This window comes from Molossus molossus, unplaced genomic scaffold, assembly GCF_014108415.1.
Source record: "Molossus molossus isolate mMolMol1 unplaced genomic scaffold, mMolMol1.p scaffold_m16_p_8, whole genome shotgun sequence".
Taxonomy (NCBI): Eukaryota; Metazoa; Chordata; class Mammalia; order Chiroptera; family Molossidae; genus Molossus; species Molossus molossus.
The window spans coordinates 48,182,595-48,204,614 of record NW_023425402.1 but is presented as its reverse complement, the minus strand read 5'-3'; the positions used below and the strand labels follow the sequence as shown (position 1 = coordinate 48,204,614).

Genomic DNA, 22,020 nt, shown 5'->3' with positions numbered 1-22,020 from the left:
GGTCCATTGGACTCCAGGGTCAGACTGGAAGCAAGTGTTCAGGTGAGGTCAGTCTGAGGCCCCCAACTCTTGCTGCAAGGTGCCAGTTTACAAGTAGGGCAGACCTCAAACCCTTCAAAGCACTGATCACCCCACCCAGTCTCTTCATCCTCCTTTGCTTCACCCTTGTGTGAGCTCATGATTCTTTGACCTAGCTTGGGGTGTAAGAAATGCCACATCTAACGGGCCAAGATATAAGGAACCAGCATCTTATTACAAGTTAAAATTTCGCTTAAGGAGCTACAGCTTCTGAGCTGTTACCTAGGTCCTATATTTGTGGGAAATCGGAGCATGTGAAGGTTTTGTTTTGTTTTTCTAATTGTTGATGGCATTCAAATGATTGTTAATATCATTTTACTGTTCCGTTGCTGAGAATGTCTTTGCCTAGATAAGAAAGGTTTCAGCAAAAGGATTTCTTAATTAAATATTGCCCAATGCCAGATTACCACTCAGAAGACAGTGGTGGGTTCCATTAAAGAATGAACTTCACTCCCGCAGCTGACAGCTGATTAATGTGTTAATTAGGAGCCCAGTCCCCCTCCCCCAGTCACCCGGATCCTCTCTGAAGCCCAGCAGAATGTATATATGTGGGTAACCTCATGGCATACTTTGGCTTTGACTTTGGACATTTATATAAAAATAACATGAATAGCTTTCTTTCTTTCCAGGGGAAATACAAGATGGAAAGAGTTATAGGAACCAGAAGTCCTGCCTTTCAGTTTTCTTGTATCAAGAGCAAGTGATATTTCTGCTGAGGCAGTGTCTTTGGAGCAGTTTAGCGGTGTAGGTTGCCACACATTTATTTCACAGGAAAGGAGTGAATCCATCAGGCCACTGAGCTTATAAGTACTACCCTGGCAGCCAGCCACCAAAATATAAATAGTCTAAATGGACTAAAGGAAATGTTCATTCTGTTGTTTAGAATTGGACACATCCCAGGAAGGTGAATTTAATCTTTTTGAGGACTGCTGTTACGGGGTTGAATGGAATACGCATTTGTTTATCTCCTTTGTGATCTTTTTGTCGTCCTGGTGATACATTATGTATTTGTGATACGAAGCATTTCAGCTGCCTCACTCAGTGGCGTTGCATGAGCCGATTGTTCGGTCCCCAGATTGCCATCGTTAAACAGCTTTAGACTCAGCTCTGTCCAATCTGGGACCTGTTAGGGAGAGAGTGGAACCGAAGGGGCCAGATTCCAACAGAAACAAAGCCGGGGTGGAATTAGGGGGAAACCATCCCAGAGCCCAGTGCGTTGAGCTCTGCACTTCTTAGTCTTTATCTCTTAAAATATCCGAAGGAATTTTGGTCCTTCTTGGCATAATGAGGAAACAATAATGCCTCACAAAGTTAAAAAAAAAAAAAAAAAAGAAAGGCTGTCTTTGGAAAAAATGGGAAGGATACCTCATAACACCACAATTCAGAAAACCCTAGTTTATGAGACACACACCGTGTATTTCATGGGTATGCAAATGTTATTTTATTAAAGAGAGAGATCTACAGTGTATATTTTTGCCTAACCACCACATCTTAAGTAATCAGCTCAGGCTCCTATGAAATCTTTAATCACTAGAAGTGTGTCATTAGTTAGATGTCGAATGAATGATGGTACTGCGTTTTACTGCCTCACATGATATAGCCATTTGTGCCATAAATTCATTGACCTCATCTTAAATGATGTATCCTGTAAGCCAGGCTTGATTCATTATTTCTTAAGTGACAGTTTTTTTCCTCTAATAATTTTTTGCTTCCTCAGAAAGATTGCTTTTCTGTATTTTTGGATCAGTGTTCTGAATGGAAATGTCATAAGTGAAGGATATACACACATTCACACTCACATTACCCTAAACGAGATAATCAGACTATCACACTGTTACCTAAACACTTTGTGATGTTGCAAAAGATCAGGTAGCTAAGTATTAGGCCTTTGCTTTAACTGGAAAGTTTGATGAAATAGAATTTTGCTTGGAACTTTGATGTCTGTAATTCTTGTTATGTGGAAATAGACAAAATATGGTGGAGACTTCCCATTCAATAATTGGGGTGGGTCTATGAGCATTCCTTACTTATCAATAAATTGTTGAAAGGGAAAGAAGTGAAGGGAGAACATTTAAATTAAATTTAGATTATTTTCTGTGACTCCACTTGAAAATATTTATTTAGCTTGAAGAAACAGAGGGATTCTCTGGCGGCAAATAACCCAATCTGGCAATTTAAAAACCAATTAAGGATTTCAAAAAACTCTTTCCCCTTATGGTTAAAGAAGAAGAGCCCAAAGAAATATGCCAGAAATTTTGATATATTATTTCAATTAGTTCAATGCATTGATGTTTTTTAGTTCATGATTAAAGAAGTCATATTTGATCCTTTTCTTCAAGCTTATAAATTGATATTTTAAACTTTCTATGGATGCCTAAAATGGAAACAGAATCAGGTGGCTTTATTTCATATTGGAATTTAAATGTCATATCATTATACATTGATTTTATAAAAATAACTTACATGTGTCAAGTTTTCACTATAGCTTGTCTATTCTTTATCCAGATGATAATTTTGAAGGTCTGACGGATTCTGTGTGTCCTCCCATCAGAGGAAATTCTTTACTTCCCTGTAAACTAGACATCTCAACTATGATTTTATAAAGAGCTCCCTTAATTCTGGAGAAAACTGAAACACTGTTGTGAAGCACAAAAGTTTATTAGCATTGGAATTATTCGTTTTTGGCAACAAGTATTTTGAAAGAGTAATTTGATATGAGACCAAATAAAAAACTAATGTGTGCCAATGAGTATTTCTTATTCAATCTCACACCGTGAAGTCTATTACCTGGAAATATTGGTTAAAAAAAAAAACATGAGAAGGAAAAGAGTGAATTTACACTTACAGACCCACATCTGCCATGAGTGTGTGCACCCACAGTCACACACTAGCATGCCACCACTGTTTACAGTCAAGGAAAGCTGAGAGTCAAATGAGATGAGTAATCAGATGCTCAGCATATGTTGTTTTTGCATTGTTGATGTGACCAATCATTATTGAAATTTATCGTCTTTTAATGCTATTAATTTATCATAGTTAAAAAACAACAACAACAAGGGAAAAACAGAGACCCTCCTCAACAAAAGCAGGGTTCCATGAGAACAATATTGGAACCCTTGCTTTAGTGAGGATAGACTCAAGTTCAATGGACTCACCATTGCACTGCATTTCAGAATTCTACTGCTGCTGCTGTATGGATTGAGTGCTGAGGAAATGATTTTTAAAAAAAAGAAGAAGAAGAAAAAGAAAAAAAATTGTGTGTGTAATGTTCAGTCAAAAAAGTAAGGCGCTGAAAGAACTATTGAAAAATTTGACATCTGTTTATCTGTTTATAGCTATGGCAAGATTACTCATATTAATTCTTGTTTAAAATGCCATATGAAGGAAAGACATTTGTGCAAACAAGAGTCATATTTGAATTGTAGATCATGCCTTCACCATCTGTGAGAGCTGATGGTGTTGCAAAATTAATGTGTTAATGAAATCACAATAATTTCTCCAAAGTAATGGGTTCTGAAGCCGAGAATGACTATTTTTTGAACTTTGATGTCTAGTGATTTCCAATTGGGAAAAGCTCTCAGCCTTTAATTAGTTTTGCAGCCCAACTTTAAAATAAATTTGGCGATGCCTTTCTTTTGCCAGGAGTAGATTTGAAGGGGGGGAAAGCCATAACAACTTTGGAAAATGTTCTCTGGTGTTTGAAAAGTTGTTAAATAAGACTGCATGCCAAGAAATGTCACCAAAAATTCTGACTACTGAGAGAGAGTGGGCAAACAGCTCAAAAAATAATTCTAGCTTGCTGCAACATCACAGGTTGGGAATAGCTAAACCTCACACAGACTTCATGACTAATTCCAAGTTTCCCCTTGGAAGGCAGACATAATGATGTTCAGTGCTTTGTGTTATTGGTTAACACAGCACACCCTTTCCAACTGTATTATCGAACACAGTCAATAGTGTAAAGTGACTTTGCATGAGGAGAATTTTAAGGGGCTATATTTCAAAGCCCACTGAACTTTCTGGAGGATCCTTCTCTTCAAAAGCTATTTAGATTTGCATTTACAACGAGCCTCTGACAAGTGAAAATGTGTGGGCAGGTATTTATATTCCTTTTTGTCAGATCCACCTTAAAGGGGACAACACAATTTCTTATTTATTTTTTTTTAAAGTAGGAGATGGTGATAATTGCTGTTCTGAAGGGTTGATATTAATAAAGCAATTCTGGCTTCCAGGGAGAAATCATTTTACAAACATTTAAGAATTTTACCTTTTAGAAGAAAACACTTTCAGCCTGTTTGAAAAACTGTGATAAAGTTTGAAAGAACCTTTATGTGAAACATGCAACACCATCTACCAAAGGGCATCGCTTATCTTACTTTCTTTCTTTTTATTACTGTGTTGTAGGTATGTGACTGGTGTAAGCACATCAGACACACAAAAGAATATCTGGATTTTGGGGACGGGGAAAGAAGGCTTCAGTTCTGCAGTGCAAAATGTCTCAATCAATACAAAATGGACATTTTCTACAAAGAGACACAGGCCAATCTTCCAGCTGGGCTGTGCAGCACATTACACCCTCCCATGGAAAATAAAGCAGAAGGCACCGGGGTGCAGCTGCTCACTCCAGACTCTTGGAATATTCCTCTAACAGATGCTCGGAGGAAGGCACCCTCCCCGGTGGCTGCAGCTGGCCAAAGCCAGGGCCCTGGCCCATCAGCGTCCACCACCGTCTCTCCATCTGACACTGCCAACTGCTCTGTCACTAAGATCCCCACGCCAGTGCCCAAGTCCATGTCCATAAGCGAGACTGCAAACATCCCTCCTGTCTCTGTCCAGCCACCTGCTAGCATCGGGCCTCCTCTCGGTGTCCCACCCCGAAGCCCTCCCATGGTGATGACCAACCGCGGCCCGGTGCCGCTGCCTATTTTCATGGAACAACAGATCATGCAGCAGATCCGCCCGCCCTTCATTCGAGGGCCGCCACACCACGCCTCCAACCCCAACAGCCCTCTGTCGAACCCCATGCTCCCTGGCATCGGGCCCCCGCCCGGAGGCCCCAGGAACCTGGGCCCCACTTCCAGCCCCATGCATCGGCCCATGCTATCGCCCCACATACATCCCCCGAGCACCCCTACCATGCCTGGGAACCCCCCAGGCCTGCTGCCCCCGCCGCCCCCGGGTGCGCCCTTGCCGAGTCTCCCCTTCCCGCCGGTGAGCATGATGCCAAATGGCCCGATGCCCGTGCCCCAGATGATGAATTTCGGGCTGCCGTCGCTGGCCCCGCTGGTACCGCCCCCCACCTTGCTCGTGCCATACCCAGTGATCGTGCCCCTGCCCGTGCCCATTCCCATCCCTATTCCCATCCCTCATGTCAATGATTCCAAGCCCCCCAATGGATTTTCCAGCAACGGGGAGAACTTCATTCCGAGCGCCCCTGGAGACTCCTCGGCGGCAGGAGGCAAGCCAGGCGGACACTCCCTGTCCCCCCGGGACTCCAAGCAGGGCTCGTCCAAGTCCGCGGACTCGCCGCCCGGCTGCTCGGGCCAGGCCCTGAGCCTGGCGCCCGCGCCCGCGGAGCACGGCCGGGGCGAAGTGGTGGACCTGACGCGGCGCGCGGGCAGCCCCCCGGGCGCTGGCGGCCAGTGCGGCTTCCCTGGCGTGCTGCAGGGCCCGCAGGACGGCGTCATCGACCTGACCGTGGGCCACCGGGCCCGGCTGCACAACGTGATCCACCGCGCGCTGCACGCGCACGTCAAGGCGGAGCGCGAGCCGAGCGCCGCGGAGCGCAGGACCTGCGGCGGCTGCAGGGACGGCCACTGCAGCCCGCCCGCCGCCGGCGACCCGGGCCCGGGCGCCCCCGCGGGCCCCGAGGCCGCCGCGGCCTGCAACGTCATCGTGAACGGCACCCGCGGCGCCACTGCGGAGGGCTCCAAGGGCGCGGAGCCACCGCCAGAGCTGCCCCCGCAGCCGCCGCCGCCGCCGCCCGCACCCTCCAAGAAGCTGCTGTCGCCCGAGGAGCCCGCACTGAGCGAGCTGGAGTCCGTCAAGGAGAACAACTGTGCTTCCAACTGCCACCTGGACGGGGAGGCGGCCAAAAAGCTGATGGGGGAGGAGGCCCTAGCGGGGGGCGACAAGTCAGACCCAAACCTTAATAACCCCGCGGACGAGGACCACGCCTATGCTCTGCGGATGCTGCCCAAGACGGGCTGCGTGATCCAGCCTGTGCCAAAACCCGCGGAGAAGGCTGCCATGGCGCCCTGCATCATCTCCTCGCCCATGCTCAGCGCCGGGCCCGAGGACCTGGAGCCCCCGCTCAAAAGGAGGTGTCTCCGAATTAGAAATCAGAATAAGTAAAAGGTTTGTATGTCCACGCAGGCACTCCTCCACACGAGCCAGTGCGCCTCTCCTTGTTTCTTGCAAGGCAGGCAGAGGCGAGGGAGTTGAATCGATAATCATGATTTTACCTTACATGTTTTACGATACAGCTTGTATGGTCACTCACGATAATCATTTTGGTCCAACATCATCCCCATTTTACAGCTGATGAAACTGAGTCACAGCATATACGTGCCATGCCCAAGGTCACTACTTCATGGTAAAGCCCACTCTTGAACCTAACTTGAAACGTTGTCTTCTTAAGTGCACTTTTGTTATTATGCCCTGTAATTCACTATATTGAAAAAGAGGAGGATGTTATGGGAGGAAGGAGAGATTACTTGGAATAGGTAAATGTTCAGTCAGGAGGTTTACAGGGCTATGGTAAAAGGTAAACTGGTCCACTTCCTAGAGCTGGTTTACACATGGGCAGAATGTCCCAATTCACCAAATTTTCTCAATAACCACCGGATTCCATTTGCAAGACGAGAATAAAAACTACCTTTCTTATATGCTTAATGCCGATTGAACCCAAGCCACTAAGTCCCCTTTGCCTGGCAGGGTGTTGGAGCAGTGGCTCATAGCTCGTGTTCATGGGATCTCATCCTTCATTTGTCACCAACCACATTTCCCAGGTCATACTTCAAGCATCACTGACAAGCTTTGCTTTCTCCTGATCTTGGGGCTCAGCAGCTCAGCTGGTGGGTTCAACTCTTCAGACAGTGGGAGGCTTTGACAGAGAAAAGGGGCGCGTTGCTGAAGCGGATGAGAGTGAACCCTCTGACCTCAGCAGGGGAATCCTGCTTAATGCCAAGTGAGCCATTGATGAGTCCAGAGTTTCAGTAAGGGGGAGGGGAACGCGCATGTGTGGCATGCCTCCGAATAGTCACATGTGGCCTCCTTCGATCCTCCCCCCAGTCCTGGTTGGACGGGCATCTGCCTCTTACCAAGGAGGAAGATGAAGCTCCGAGATGTTGCCCAAATCAAAGCTAGTGGGTGGGGGAACCAGTAGTCAACTCAGGTCTGCCAAACCCAGAGCCAGAGCTCTCTCCCCTTCCCAAGAGGGAAGGAAGCTGACATTCAGTTGAGGTTTATTAACTGTATGCAGAGGAAAGGATGAGAAATGAACATTCACTGAGCACCAAACTGCACAGCTCCTTCCAGAAGCTGGGGAGATGCCCAGGTGAACATGATGCAGAGCCTGCCCTTGAGGCAGGTATGGTGTGTGGGGATGTGAACCCAGGAAGGAGGAGCCTGGGTAGGCGGAGTGGAGCACAGGAAGAGCAAGTGCTCACATCTGTGTGTCCAGGTTGTCTTCTAAGGGTTTTTCAGTAGTCTTTATTCAGATCCAGTCCATACAACAATTATTACTGTCTTCATTTACTGATGAGGAAACTGAGACAGAAATTAAGTAACTTGCCCAAGATCATCAAGTTAGTAAGCAGCGTCAAGATTTAAATCCAGCCTGTCTGACTCCAGAGCTACATTTTCTTTAAACCACCGAAAGGGACTAGGCTAATTGGCCCCCTTATTACAGTGCTTAATAAAATTATTTTATCCACCTCAGCTGTCTTAGGGAAAAGTTCCCAGAGAAACACCAGGCCTACCTACCAACTTCTCTAAGTGTTCAGACAGGGTTCCATTTTTGTTTGTTTGTTTGTTTTATTGACAGTGTTCAATTCTGTTTTTACAACAACAGACCTAGAATAACAACCCATTAGTCCACAGTGAGCAATGTAGGTGTGAACCAGAACACTTGATGTGGTGTGTCAGACCGTTGTCTCTAAGTCCAGCATATTTACGTGAGCACCTGTGTAACTTACAGCCAGAGTTTGCCTGGGAAGCACAGAGCCAGAGCAAGGAAGCTTGTTGGGTGGAGCAAGAAGGGATTCCCAGCCATCATACTTTGAGGTTCCCTTTTCCACTGATGGCTTTGCCAGTACGAGCAGAATACTTAAAATCAGTGTGCCGTTTCTTCTGGATTTCACATCTACCAAGTTCTGCTGTCTGAAGACAGATGGCCTCAGTCTTTTCGGAGTCACCTCAATTGAAAACCCCTGATTTCTCTACCAGAGTAATTTCATCTGGTTGACAAAGCAGTGAGTAATGGGAAGATGTGCGACCAACAAGGTGACGGACTTCAGAAGGCATTGGGAATTGTCATTTTAAACATTCTAATATCACCCATTCAAATGACATAAAAGGAAGAATGGGAAGGTGATAGATTTTACTGCCATTACCGGAGTGAGAAGTGACCAGGTCAAGAATAGTGCCACTGGCCCATAAGTAGCATGGGGCCAAAAGAACATAAAAGTGTGAAATATATGATGGCTATTTGGCTGATACATGTTTCTGAATAAAGAATTAGGCGAGGGTCTTGTGTGTGGACCAGAGTCGTTACTAAAAATATTAACCTGGCTTTAGCCAATTTCAGAAGATGCAATGATGAAATTACCCATAGCCCCTTGAGATTAGAGAGTTTTTTATGATGTCCCCCATCCCCCTCGAAATTACAGCATTTCTCTAAAGTGAGAGACACTCAGGCTTAGCCGGTTACAGCGGGTGACAAGGCACGTGATTTAAGATGGGGGAAGAACCGCCTCTCCTCCACTAAATCACGGTTTCTCTTGCCCTGTATAGTTCCGTGTCACCTCGAAGCACAGTCTCAACCTGCCATAACTCACTCACATCCTCTGGCCTCTCCTGATTTTCTGTGCACACGTGGTACTGTTTTTCTTCTATGCCTTCAGAAACCCAGCCCATGGGTATGGCTGTGCAAACTGGAAATGCATCTGTTAAATAAAGGACTATGTGGCTTTTGTGCCCTAACAGTGAACACTGTTTGGTGATGAGTTAAAGCCAAAGTGGAAAACAGTAAGAACCACAAAAAAAACCTGGGCTGAGTTTTGTGGGTGAGGTGCAGGTGAGTGGCTTTTCCATCTGTTTGTGGTGACTCGTTATATTATTTCTCATAGGAAAGTCTGTCAGTTACTTCAATCAGGGCTCTTCATTCTTTTCACTGTACCACCACTCGCATATTGTATTACTTTTTTTTTTTCCGTTTTAAATAGATTCAAAGCAGACTGTATCTTGAAATCAGTAATCCAGGTAACTGCAGTTGTCTTCAAAGAAGTAACCATATTTGCTAGTTCTTGTGAAATTATAGTATTTCTTTCCCCATTTTGAAATGATTCTGTTCCTGGTTACCTGACTTTATGCATTCTTATTTGTTGATATGATTACAAATTTTAATGGGCAGATATTTTCCCAGATGCAGAACAAATTAAGTTTAGTTGAAAGTTTTAAAAGGTTGTAAACTTCCTTTAATCTTCAACTTTGAAGGCTCCAAATTCCAGTTCTGCAGCTTCTGTAAGCTGGAAAAATTATCCCCCCAAATAATAAGGAAAACAATGTTTAAACATTTCCCAAACTCTTCTATCCACAAAGAATTCCATTTACAAATGGAATATACCCTCCTCTTCTTTGCCTTGGAGCTTGGGGATAACTGTTTGTATTTGCACATTTTCTGAATTTCTACAGTTTACACTTGTTTATGGTACATTGGGGAGTTCAGAGTAACCATTTGCATATGTTTGAAGATATTCAAAAGCAAATATCCCCCCTCCTCGATTTTCCAAGGAAATGACATATTCTCTTTAAGTAAAATAATCGATGGAAAAAATGTGTACCGGGAGTAACCCCTTCACCCCCACTTGTTCCATTCCTGAGGAGCCACAAGTTCACACAACTTCCCGCGTTGGCGGCTCCCCGTTTTCTTACGTGTTCCTAAAACTAGCAAGAAAATTCGAGACTCTTTCCCCGGCCCCAGTTCCGAGGTGCTCTCAGCCGCAGCGCAGGGCGGCCCCCACTTCAGTTTTCTTTAGGAGAGCTGGAGGACGCAGCTGCAGTTTGGGCTTCTTGGAGCTAAGAGTTTAATGATTAGTCTGGTCCTGGTGTCACAATCCCAGAAAGGGCTAGTGTGGGGGGGGCTCGCCTCATGAGGACAGCCGGAGGGTGGGGGTGACAGGTAACTTGCCAGTTTAGTTTCTCCCGTTGAGAAGTTTGAGAGAGGCGTAGGCTTCCCGGGCAGTCAAGTTAATACCTTTGAAATATTACTGTGGGTGCCAGTTCAAAAGTAAGAAAAAGAAGAAAAAAGAGAGTGAGGGGGAGGAAAGCAATACAAACGGGATGTGCGAATCCGACGCCAGACTTGAGACTTTGGATGTTTAGTACTTGGTTGTTGGAAATGTTCATGGCCGACATCATCCTTGACGGCAGGTTTCAGCTGCCTGTCCGGATGCTGGTGGCTGTCCACTTCTGGGTGCAGCTCATCCAAAGAGCCAGTGGGAAAGCCCAGCTCTCCCGCCTGCACCCACGTGAGCGGCGAGGGCCGGGGAGACTGCTGGCTGTGAGCATTTCAGTCTCGTAGAGGAGAGATTTCTGGAATAAACAGTGTCGAGATCAGCTCTTGACACATCTCGTTCAGTGCTGCTGGGTCTGTTGTAACCCTTAGGACAGGGGATTGAAGGAGGGCTGTTAATGTGCAGGCATCTGGCTTTGGATTTTATCCCAACGCGATTATGGTGGAGAAGGAAATGACATATGTGACCGGGTATTTATTTCTTTCAGATGTAGCCATTCCCCTCCATCTCCAGCAGGGCTGGGACTAAGGTAAGCAAGAGAAGTGCTCAGTGCACACACTTGAAAGAGGAACCCACTCTCGGGGTCATGCAAAGGCAGCACTAGCCCTGGCCCCGATCTCCAGACCTTCTGACCCCCATGGCCCCTCCCTGAAGCGGGTCTCCTGGCTCCATGGACTAGTCTAGGGATGCCCTTTAGCAGTTTCTTCTAGAATCACCTGGAAAGTTCTATGTGCCTGAGCACAGAGGTATTTTCTTGGGAGGAGAGGTTCATAGATTTTGGCTTCAGAAAAAGTATGCCTTACATCTCTGAAGGATTATCTTATATTACCACCAAGAAACATCAGAGTTGGATTTTTTCTTGTTACTCTGAGGAAGCTGAATTAATTGTAAGTTTCCTTTAAAACTAAGAATTCATTTTTAGCAATTTTTGCTGTGGATCTAATATTGCAGAATCACTGATGTAGCACTAGTCTCCGTAAGATTACCTTGGTGAAAAAATGCAAAAGGTTATAGACTTTTCTTCCTCACCATGTCCTGTGAGTGCCTGTGGTGTGAGAATAGGGAAGCAAGAAAAGAAACAGGCAGGTACTTCCCTGCACTGGGACTTTCCAAGTTCACACTGTTTGGAGAGACATCGTCTTGCAGTGGAAAACCCTCCGCTGTGCTGTTGAGGCCGGGAGAGTAGAATGGCTAGGGTCCAGTACGTGGCCGGCTCAGTAACCCCAGTGCATTGATGTGGCCATGTCTGGGGGCGCTCCTATTCTCCCCAGCTCTCTAGCATGCTTCTTTACCTGGAGAGCGTGTGTTTGGAATGGGGGAAGCATTTGACTGGCTATTAACAAGCCATTGCCCAGAAGAGCTCTGGAAATAAGCTCCCCATCTGGTTTCCAATGAATCACTCCCTTGCCGGCCTGAGCCGCTGCCTGGGCATCATGGTTCAATCACTTACACCTACCTTCATGCAGACAAGCGTTGCGGAGGGGCAGAGGTGTTTGAAGACCAAAATATACTGCAGCATGGAACACTTACCTCATGTCGTGGAGCACTTACCTCCACCCCCATCACCCCATCAGGCCTTTGCCAGACTCTCTTGTCAAAGAGATTGTGCCAAAGGGGCAGAGGCTGGGCATTCTCTTTTCCTTCACCCAGTCCCAGGCAGATGCTTTTGTATTCTTCAGTTGCCATTTTAAATGCATAACACTTATTGTGTGGATGCATGTTAAGGCAATGTACTCTTCATGTGTAAACTGTTTTTAATGCCTCAAAAGCATCAAAGGCATCCATTTCAGAGAAACAAATAAATTAGCCTTTAAAGATAAACAGTGTACCGTCTGGCATCAAGGGGAAGGAGTAAATGCCATCTCGGATGCCAGCTCTAAATACTAACCGCATCCAGTTGTCCAGATTTGTGAGTTTCCACAGCCCGCTGCTTGAGAAAAATGCAGGGTGGGGCCAGGATTCACAACGTGAGGCCATCATCGAGGAGGGGAAACACACGAATTATTTCAAGAATAACTTAAAAGATTCTAGTGAAAATGACTGGAGCAAAAGCAATAGCAACAGAAACTTGGAATTAGTCCCTCTTGCTTTAAAATAGTCCCGAATGTACTACACATCCTTATATTGGAAACCAGTCAAGTTGCCCCTGAAATCTCTTAACTCGGAGCTCTTAGGACTGAGAGCTAAGCAGCAATATGCTTGTGAATTTTACCATGTTGCCCAAATGTACAGCTTGGGACAGGGAGAAGGGAACGAGGGCAGAGCTAGCTGCCTTTCCACGCAGCCGTGGGGTCAGGACTGTGACTAATCAACACTGTGCCGTGTCCCAGGCTCCCCAGCCTCACCCCGTCCACACAGTTGGCTGCCTCTGCTAGTTGTCTCATCATTTCCCCTCTGGACCTCTGGACCTCTGGTTTGTTGTCTTCATTTGCTAGCAAGCTGTGTTTTGATTTGTAAAAAGGGAAGTAAGAATATGACGGATAGCACCAAAAGAACAGAAGGGAAAAACATACCTGATGGACTCATTTGATATGAAACATTGACCTACCGTCCAAAAACTGCAATAAAAAAGTGTATCTCTCCCTCATTTGCATGGCTGACATCCCCAGACATGTTTCTGGTATTGAAAATGAATGGTATTCCCGTACAACATGTGTCTCAATTTGTAATGATATCCCCCTTGCAGCTGGCTTAGTTCTCCAAGTGTTTCTAAAACGTTACTGTCTTAAATTTGAGCCAACCTACAATAACAAATTATCTAGAAGCAAAGTGGCTAAGCTGAATTTGGTGAGAGAAGGGGAAACCCTATATTTCATTCTTCCACTCTTGTTTTGGAAATTCAGACTGTAACACGATCTTCTTCTACAGAAATCTACGCATGCACACTTTAAAAACTGTGCGGCTCGGGTGTTGTGGGAGCAAGAGTGATCAGGTTCAAGTCGCTCTGCAAAGCTCTGCATCCCATCAACAAGGCCTTTTGATATTTTAAACCCATATTTAGAGTAATTTCAAGATATTTGGAGCACATGTGGTTAAATGTAAAACTTTGTCATTATGATTTGTTAGATGCTTATACTTTAAATATTTATAAGCCATATTTAAGTACTTTATCCAAAAGCGTTCCCCCAACTAGAATACCCTGATCGAGTGGTCTCTGCGCATCGCTCTGTGGAGAAGATCCGGGCGAGGTCACTGCAGCAGCCAGGCACGTTCTCTCTGCTTTTCTGGTTTGAATTCCAATGCCGCTTTTAGGAGACTCAGCTTATTTTAAAAATGTATGAAAAGTCACAAATAGGGTTTTAGTCCCCTAAAGGTAAAATGTTCCCCTTGAATCCCACTTTTTTCCCTTACTCTAGGGGTAATTAGTGAAGTTTCCCGTTAGTGTCTTGGATCTGAATCTGTGTCCGTGTGAACTTAACGTGACCTATTGTTTCTTCCAACCGTCTTCGGGACGATTTACTGGTGGTTAGATCGAAATCTTTACTATTCACTTCAGCCACCTTGGGAACCGAGACCGAGGATCCTGTCTTTATCATAGATAGCCTATTTGTGCACTTAATATAAAAAAGAGGAGAGGAAATTTTTTTTTTCCAAACTTGGAATCCATTTAAGCTTAGGAGGTTATAAATTTCAAACTGACCACAGGCCTCTGGGGCTCACACTCTTTTATGGCTGGCAAAGTAGAACTTTCTCGTAAGGACGGGGGTGGGGAAGGATGGCTTAAAAAGGCTCATAAACTTGCTTGGACATCTAATAGCTCTTACCGAACAGAATTTTTCATGAGTTAAGTGTAAATGAGTCAGAAACATATAGATTGAATGTCTTTTAAAATACACATGGGTTTAAAAATGAAGGCCAAAGTGCCTGGCAAAATAAGTTTTGGTTTTAGACAAACCCCAAATGTTTGAAAGAATAGTTCTACAATTTGCCAAACCAAAAAACACACCCAGGTCCCTCTGTTCCTCTCATTTAATAGGATGGCATCAGAAATATGGGACTTAATATCTATTTCCTTGCCCATCAAGTTCTGAGCAACATGAATCCCAAATGCTAATTGAAAAACTATGAAAAAAATGTTGTAAAAAAACATTATGACTTTGCCGATGAAGATGAGGGGGCACCGGTTCAGGGTTCTAGTTCTTATTTTAACAGCACCTCTCACTGATCATCTGATCAGCTTGTTCTCTCTCTCATCTGTGTGTGTGTGTGTGTGTGTGTGTGTGTATGTGTGTGTGTCTGCGTGTGTGTATGTGTGTGTGTTTACGTGTGTGTGTTTGTGTTTGTGTATTTGTGTGTGTGTGTGTGTGTGTGTGTGGCCTAAGCACAGGAATAATATGTTTTTTTTAAATCATATATTTAGAGTTTTTAATTTATACTTAATTCACATATTACAGCCCATAAAACTTAAACTTCTTATCGTAACCAAACACAGGGAGGCAGTCCCTTTCATTATATGTGGTTCAGAGATAGTCTTCAATTATTTCCTAAAGGATGAAACATATTCATTTTCTTTTCTTTTTTTCAATCCTCACCCGATATGCTTTCATTGATTGTTTTAGAGAGAAAGGAAGGGAAAGCAGAGAAAGAGAGTGAGAGAGAAACATCTATCGGTTGCCTCCTGTACATGCTCCAACTGGGGGTTGAAACAAGGTATGAGCCCTGATCAGGAATTGAACCCACAGCCTTTTAGTGAATGGGACGACGCTCCAGCCAACCGAGCCAGTGGGCCAGGGCGGAACATACCCATTTTAAACTGACAGTATTGAACACTAGTTTCATGCAGGTCCCATAAAGCAGGTGATTTGGAACTAGGTTCTGAAACAGGAGGGACATGGACTGGCAGTCAGGAGTGGAGGAATGAGGGATGTAGTGGGACATCAAAAGCAATGGATGCAGAGAGAGCAAGTCACATTAGGGATGACTGTCCCTTTCCCTGGGCGGGAGCAGGGGGCTTGGACTGCAGAGGGAGAGGAGCGCGGGGCTGGTGGAGAGCAGGCAGGTGGAGGAGCAGGCGTTTGGCGAATCTGTGCTCCACGCATGAGGCAGCATCACCATGACCTCGAGCAGAGCAGGGACAGGGTGAAATCTGTTCGAGGACAGTTACTTTGGTTGCTCTTCATAGACTGGAAGGAAGCAGGAGGAGCTGGCATCACTAATGCTGATCATTGCATCCTAACCACGTGCTCATTACCAGCGGGTGATTCTAAACTTTGTGGAATGTTGTCCCCGGTGTGAGGGGTGGCTGCCCCATCTATGCTTTAGGTATGTAAATCCATTGTGGCGGTGTCGTGGGAGGAAGAGCCCCCTTCTTTGTGCCCAGAGGGGGACCTGGGAGGCTCCATAGCACCCGGTGGAAGGAAACCTCACAACCCACGAGCACGCTGAAGTCCAGTCAAGAGGGATGCTGGCTGGGCCCCAAATGCCACGGAAGCAGGGGCTCCGCCCTTCTGACCGGCCAGCTGCTCCGAGCCGTAGGCCAGCAGGGCAGGGAGGGCGAGGTATGAGCTGTGGTGTGGCCCACAGAGGCAAGTGGCAGCTCTCTTCGTCACCTAGAGGACTTCCCAGATGATGAACACAGACTGGGCAATGGCCACAGTGGTGCCCAGAGCTGTGTCCCTGGACTGAAGAGCAGCCTTAAGGCTTGGCTGGCTTGCTGTACCTCTGACACCTCCAGAGATGTTCACAGAATCTGAATCAGATCCTCCCCAGGCCTGCAGGTACTTCTCAGGGAATTTGGTAACTTTTGGAGATGTCCTTTTATCTTTCATAACCTCCCATGTTGTAGACCTTCTGAAGCTGCCACGTGTGGCAACAGTGGATCCCAGTAGTGAAGGGAGGCAGTGGTGTGGTTTCGTGGATGAGAACATCTGGCTCGGAGTTGGGCTAGCCTGGGTTTAAATCCTGGCCGCGCCGTTTACTAGGTGAGAGAGGAAGTGATTCAGCCTCTCTGAGCTTTGGTCTCTCGGTCCTAGGAATGGGTAAACAAACATGCAGAGCGTGGCCCATCACAGGTGTCCTAGAAGCAGCAGCTATGTCCTACCCGAAGGGCTGCGGTGCCTGGGAGAAGAGTCCAGGGCTGGAGTGAGACCTGCTGGGATTTGAAAACCAGCTATGAGCATTTGGACAAGTTTTATAACCTCTTTGTGCCTGCATTTTCTCATTAATTGTGGTAACAGCTAATATTTGTTGAGCACTTTCTATATGTAGACAGTGTTCCAAATGATGCATGCCCACAACTCCTCCGTGGGGATACTTTTACAGATGAAGACACAGAGAAGCTGTCTCCTACCCGGTGTCATTGGCTAATAAATGGCAGCGCTAGGATTTGACTGGCAGTCTGGCTCCAGAACCACCATGCAGAACCGCTTCATATACAAAAGCATGAAGCAAATAACCCCTACTTCATGGCATTCTCAGGCTCCAGTGTAAGTAACAGAAGTTTAAATTCCCACACATTACCTGGCACATAGTAGGTGCTTATTAAGAGTCGTCATGGTGGCCGCTGCAGCCCAGCACTCCTTCCCTCGCATGTGTGACGGCGGGTAACGAAACACTTGCATGCTGTCCTCGGAGGTCAGGGAAACCATTCCAGAAATTCTCGTGAGAAGTCTGGTTCCACTTTTACACGTAGGTACTGGGACAGAGCAAATAATGCTCAAGGTCACAGAGTGGCGCAGCCAGGGTTAGAACCTGAGTCCTCATCTGCCTTTTCCCCTCTGTGAGACACAGGAGACGGCCCGAGCTGCTTGAGTTACACTCCCTGTGCCAAGGACCAGAGTCATGTTTTCGCCACCCATGGCATCGCTTCCTCACATCGGGCAGCTGATTTCAGAGCGTAAATAGGTTATACCTGAACATCTGGGGCTGCCGGGCTGCGGAGTAGCTGTTATTAACCACACTCTGCCTTCTTGGCTGTCAGGGGCCTGGGCGTCAGAGTGGAGGGGGAATCAGTGTGCTCCCTCTTACTTTTTATAGTGAAGTTGTAGGGAATACGAAGCCATCCCTTTCTTCCCTGCTAATGGGCTGGTTGCAAAGAATAAATACAGTGTCAGAAAGACCGCTCTTTCAGACCTCACCTAAAATCTTACAACCTTTCATTGATCCATAGACCATAGTCACTTGCCGCATAAAGCTGCTTTGTTTTTCTGGGTTCTCTCTTTTTCTTTTCTTTTTTTTAAAACTTAGAATGCCTGTACTCAAATAATATGTAGAGAGAAATAACAAACTCCTTCTTAATGAACATCTACTTCTTCATCTAAAGCAGAGTTTTTGGAAGGCATATGAACCAGCATCAGCTAATTTGTGTATTGATGGGACTTGAATGAAAACACAATTATTTTTTATTAAATAACTTTTCAGAGTTCTTTTTTTGCAAAGCAAGGAAGTTGGACTGTGTATGTCTCTAGTGCCCCTTGCAGCTCTACCATTCTGACCCCGCTTGTCAGAGAAGGGGCAGAGATGAAACCTGAACTAGGGGCAGCGCCCCCTGGAGGGGAGCATGGACTTTGGGAGCTGGACTCCAATCCAGCTTTGCCCTGTTCTAGCGGTGACCTTGAGCAAGTCATTTCCTAAACCTTCCTGGGGAAATTTTCTCATCTGTAAAATGGGGATAATAATCAATATTTTAGTAACATTGTTGTTTCAATGAAATAAGTGTATAAGTGAAATAATTATGTAAGTTATACTTGTTTTCAAGTGAAACAACTATATAAAAGTGCCTAGCACAGTGTTTGACAGAAAGTAGGTGCTCAATACAATTTGACTCCTTTCTTTGGAAACATTGCACCATTCCCAAACCACGATAGGAAGTGTGTGGTCCTGTGAGCCAGGGGCATAGGGCCCCATGCTCTTCTTCAAAATTTCGGGCAGAACATTAACCACATCATGTAATTCTTCTCTATTTTAGTTTTCTCTTGTGAACGGATGTGGCTACCTGCTCCAAGGCCTTTGTAAAAATGTACACTGTTAGTCATAAATCCCTCCGTGCTTTTAGAAAAGGGCCAGAGACAGGGTCATTTGGTTTGCTTAAACTCCCGGGTTCCAGAAAGGATTTGAGATAGAGAGAGGATCAATCGATCCATTGTCTAGGGTGAAGATACTTTTGTGAGTGCACAGAGGGGGTTCATGATTCAGGATTCTTCGTCCCCCAGGAACTTTTAAAGGTCAGCAAGAAATAGCAGTGATGACTTGTAAGAATAAACAGACCTCTCTGTCCATCTAAACTCATAGAACCAGCTAAGCAAAGGAAGTCAAAGTTTTAATTTATGAAACGAAGAATTAAAGATGGAGTTATCCCAGCAGTGGGTCTTGTATGGTTGTGATTTATTGATTAAAGAGTAAAATAAAGGGAATTGCTAAAGAAGCATTTTTTTTTAAAAGCAAGGCCAGTGGTTTAAGAAAAAAAATATATATATATATATATGTGTATATATATATATATATATATATATATATATATATATGTAAGCCTTAGCTTGTCAGAGCCGTGATGTAGCAGCACATGGGTGATGAGGGGATTTGGACCGGACGACCAGAGCCCAGCACTGAGCTAAGCTGAAGCTGACCCTCGGCCCCCTTCCTCACCATGGGTCATTTCCCATAACAATTGCGCAAGTAGGAGAAGGCACTTCTTAATGACTCTCATCAATGACTGAACTGTAAGAAAAGAGATCCCACTCACTTCGTTAATGAAAATGCTTTCCATTTTGGTAAAAGCCATTTCAAAACTCTTCAGGAAGCAATGGTTGACAGAGAGAGAGAGAACCATTTTTGGGCAAAACCTCACCAAGCCATAGCTCTGCCTGGGATGACTTGGGCGGGAGACCACTATCGGGCATCCCAGCCAGGCTTATCAGCTGGCGCAGGTGGCTCTGTTGATTGAGCGGGGCTCTACCCTTGTGAGTGTCCCAGAATAGCTGCAGCTACCTGAGAGCAGTCCAGTCCTCGGGGACTCGTTATTGTCCCAGATAAACAGCGTGGCTGAGGCCAGCAGTTAATGGCTGTATTTAACTGTGATAAGTGATGGGTCGACGTGCCCGAGTGAGTGGCGTCACTGGCAGGGCCTGGGTAATTGGACAAAGGCTAGTCGGCTTGGTAACAGGCATTTCTCGCACATCACAGAATTGATGCCCCAGGTTTTGGACTCCTGGAAATAAATATGACAGACATGGGGAGCTTGTCTTTTAAACAGGTAAGGCAGGACATACCTATGAGATTTTGATTCTGCTGATTACCAGGGTATTTGAGGAAGGAAAGAAGAATAAAAGTTTGGAAAATGGATTAGACTAATTGAAACAGGCTTCCTGGGAGAGGTGGACTCCAACACCACGGAGGAATGAGCTTAGAAATGTTGGGATATCGAATAAGACAGGCATTTTTCTCTGGACACACATTTGTTTTGGTGAGTGGTTGCATAGAAATGATAAGATTTCCTTTTAAATGCAACCAGCGTAAGTCTCAGGCTGTGAAATCCAGAGAAGAAGGAAAGAATGGCCACATTTTGACAGTGTCAATGGAAAGAACTTATTAGTGCTCAGGCACAGTTGTGCTCGCGATAACGGTGGAAGTTCTGTGATAAAGGAGGATGACTCACGTTCTTAGCAGCGCTTTCCTGCTGGGAGGGAGGTGCCCGTTGGACAGAGGCCCTCCCCACGCGATGGATGCGCAGTTATGATTCTGTACGGAGGACACGTCCTCCCTCTGGCCGAAGGGGCAGTTTGGCCTGGAATTTTGAAGGCACCTGGCCGTACATGCCTGCTGGAGGCCATGCGTTGTGGAGCTGGTCTTCATACACAGTGCATACACGGTATATGGGAGGCCATGCGTTGTGGAGCTGGTCTTCATACACAGTGCATGCACGGTATATGGGAGGCCATGCATTGTGGAGCTGGTCTTCATACACAGTGCATACACGGTATATGGGAGGCCATGCGTTGTGGAGCTGGTCTTCATACACAGTGCATACACGGTATGTGGGAGACCATGCGTTGTGGAGCTGGTCTTCATACACAGTGCATACACGGTATATGGGAGGCCATGTGTTGTGGAGCTGGTCTTCATACACAGTGCATGCACGGTATGTGGGAGACCATACATTATGGAGCTGGTCTTCATACACAGTGCATACACGGTATATGGGAGGCCATGCGTTGTGGAGCTGGTCTTCATACACAGTGCATACACGGTATGTGGGAGACCATACATTATGGAGCTGGTCTTCATACACAGTGCATACACGGTATATGGGAGGCCATGCGTTGTGGAGCTGGTCTTCATACACAGTGCATACACGGTATATGGGAGACCATGTGTTGTGGAGCTGGTCTTCATACACAGTGCATGCACGGTATGTGGGAGGCCATGCGTTGTGGAGCTGGTCTTCATACACAGTGCATACACGGTATATGGGAGGCCATGCGTTGTGGAGCTGGTCTTCATACACAGTGCATATACGGTATATGGGAGGCCATGCGTTGTGGAGCTGGTCTTCATACACAGTGCATATACGGTATATGGGAGGCCATGCGTTGTGGAGCTGGTCTTCATACACAGTGCATACACGGTATATGGGAGGCCATGCGTTGTGGAGCTGGTCTTCATACACAGTGCATACACGGTATATGGGAGGCCATGCGTTGTGGAGCTGGTCTTCATACACAGTGCATACACGGTATATGGGAGACCATGTGTTGTGGAGCTGGTCTTCATACACAGTGCATACACGGTATGTGGGAGGCCATGCGTTGTGGAGCTGGTCTTCATACACAGTGCATACACGGTATGTGGGAGGCCATGCGTTGTGGAGCTGGTCTTCATACACAGTGCATACACGGTATGTGGGAGGCCATGCGTTGTGGAGCTGGTCTTCATACACAGTGCATACACGGTATATGGGAGGCCATGCGTTGTGGAGCTGGTCTTCATACACAGTGCATACACGGTATATGGGAGGCCATGCGTTGTGGAGCTGGTCTTCATACACAGTGCATACACGGTATATGGGAGGCCATGCGTTGTGGAGCTGGTCTTCATACACAGTGCATGCACGGTATGTGGGAGACCATGCGTTGTGGAGCTGGTCTTCATACACAGTGCATGCACGGTATATGGGAGGCAGGGTGAGTGAGGGATGTTCCATGTAACAGGGCCCTGCCTTCAGACAAACCCCCGATGCAGAGGAAAACCCAAATGCAAGGCATGAACACAGCCACTTCCGCAGAACCCCTTGCATTGAGGGACACTCCAGAACTCTGCCAGAGGTGAATGAGTTTGTGTGTAAGCACAAACACCCTATAGTCACAGGACATGAGAGATGGAAGATGTAGAAAATCTCACCCAGGCCCATTTCACAGAGAAGGAATCAAGGGGAGGGTACGGAATAGGTCTAGGGGTCACACCAGATTGTAACTTGTGTCACTGTCGCACT

At 46.0% G+C, this 22,020-nt stretch overlaps 1 protein-coding gene across 1 annotated transcript in view; it reads left to right on the top strand.

The window, feature by feature from the left end:
- LOC118621248 (sine oculis binding protein homolog) overlaps window positions 1–22,020 on the top strand; it is a 161,909-nt gene that overhangs the window by 135,815 nt on the left and 4,074 nt on the right. The window contains exon 6 of the mRNA XM_036248598.1: window positions 4,483–6,435. Coding sequence (XP_036104491.1) covers window positions 4,483–6,432 — 1,950 coding nt within the window. The 3' untranslated portion in view covers window positions 6,433–6,435. The remainder of the gene's footprint in view (window positions 1–4,482; window positions 6,436–22,020) is intronic.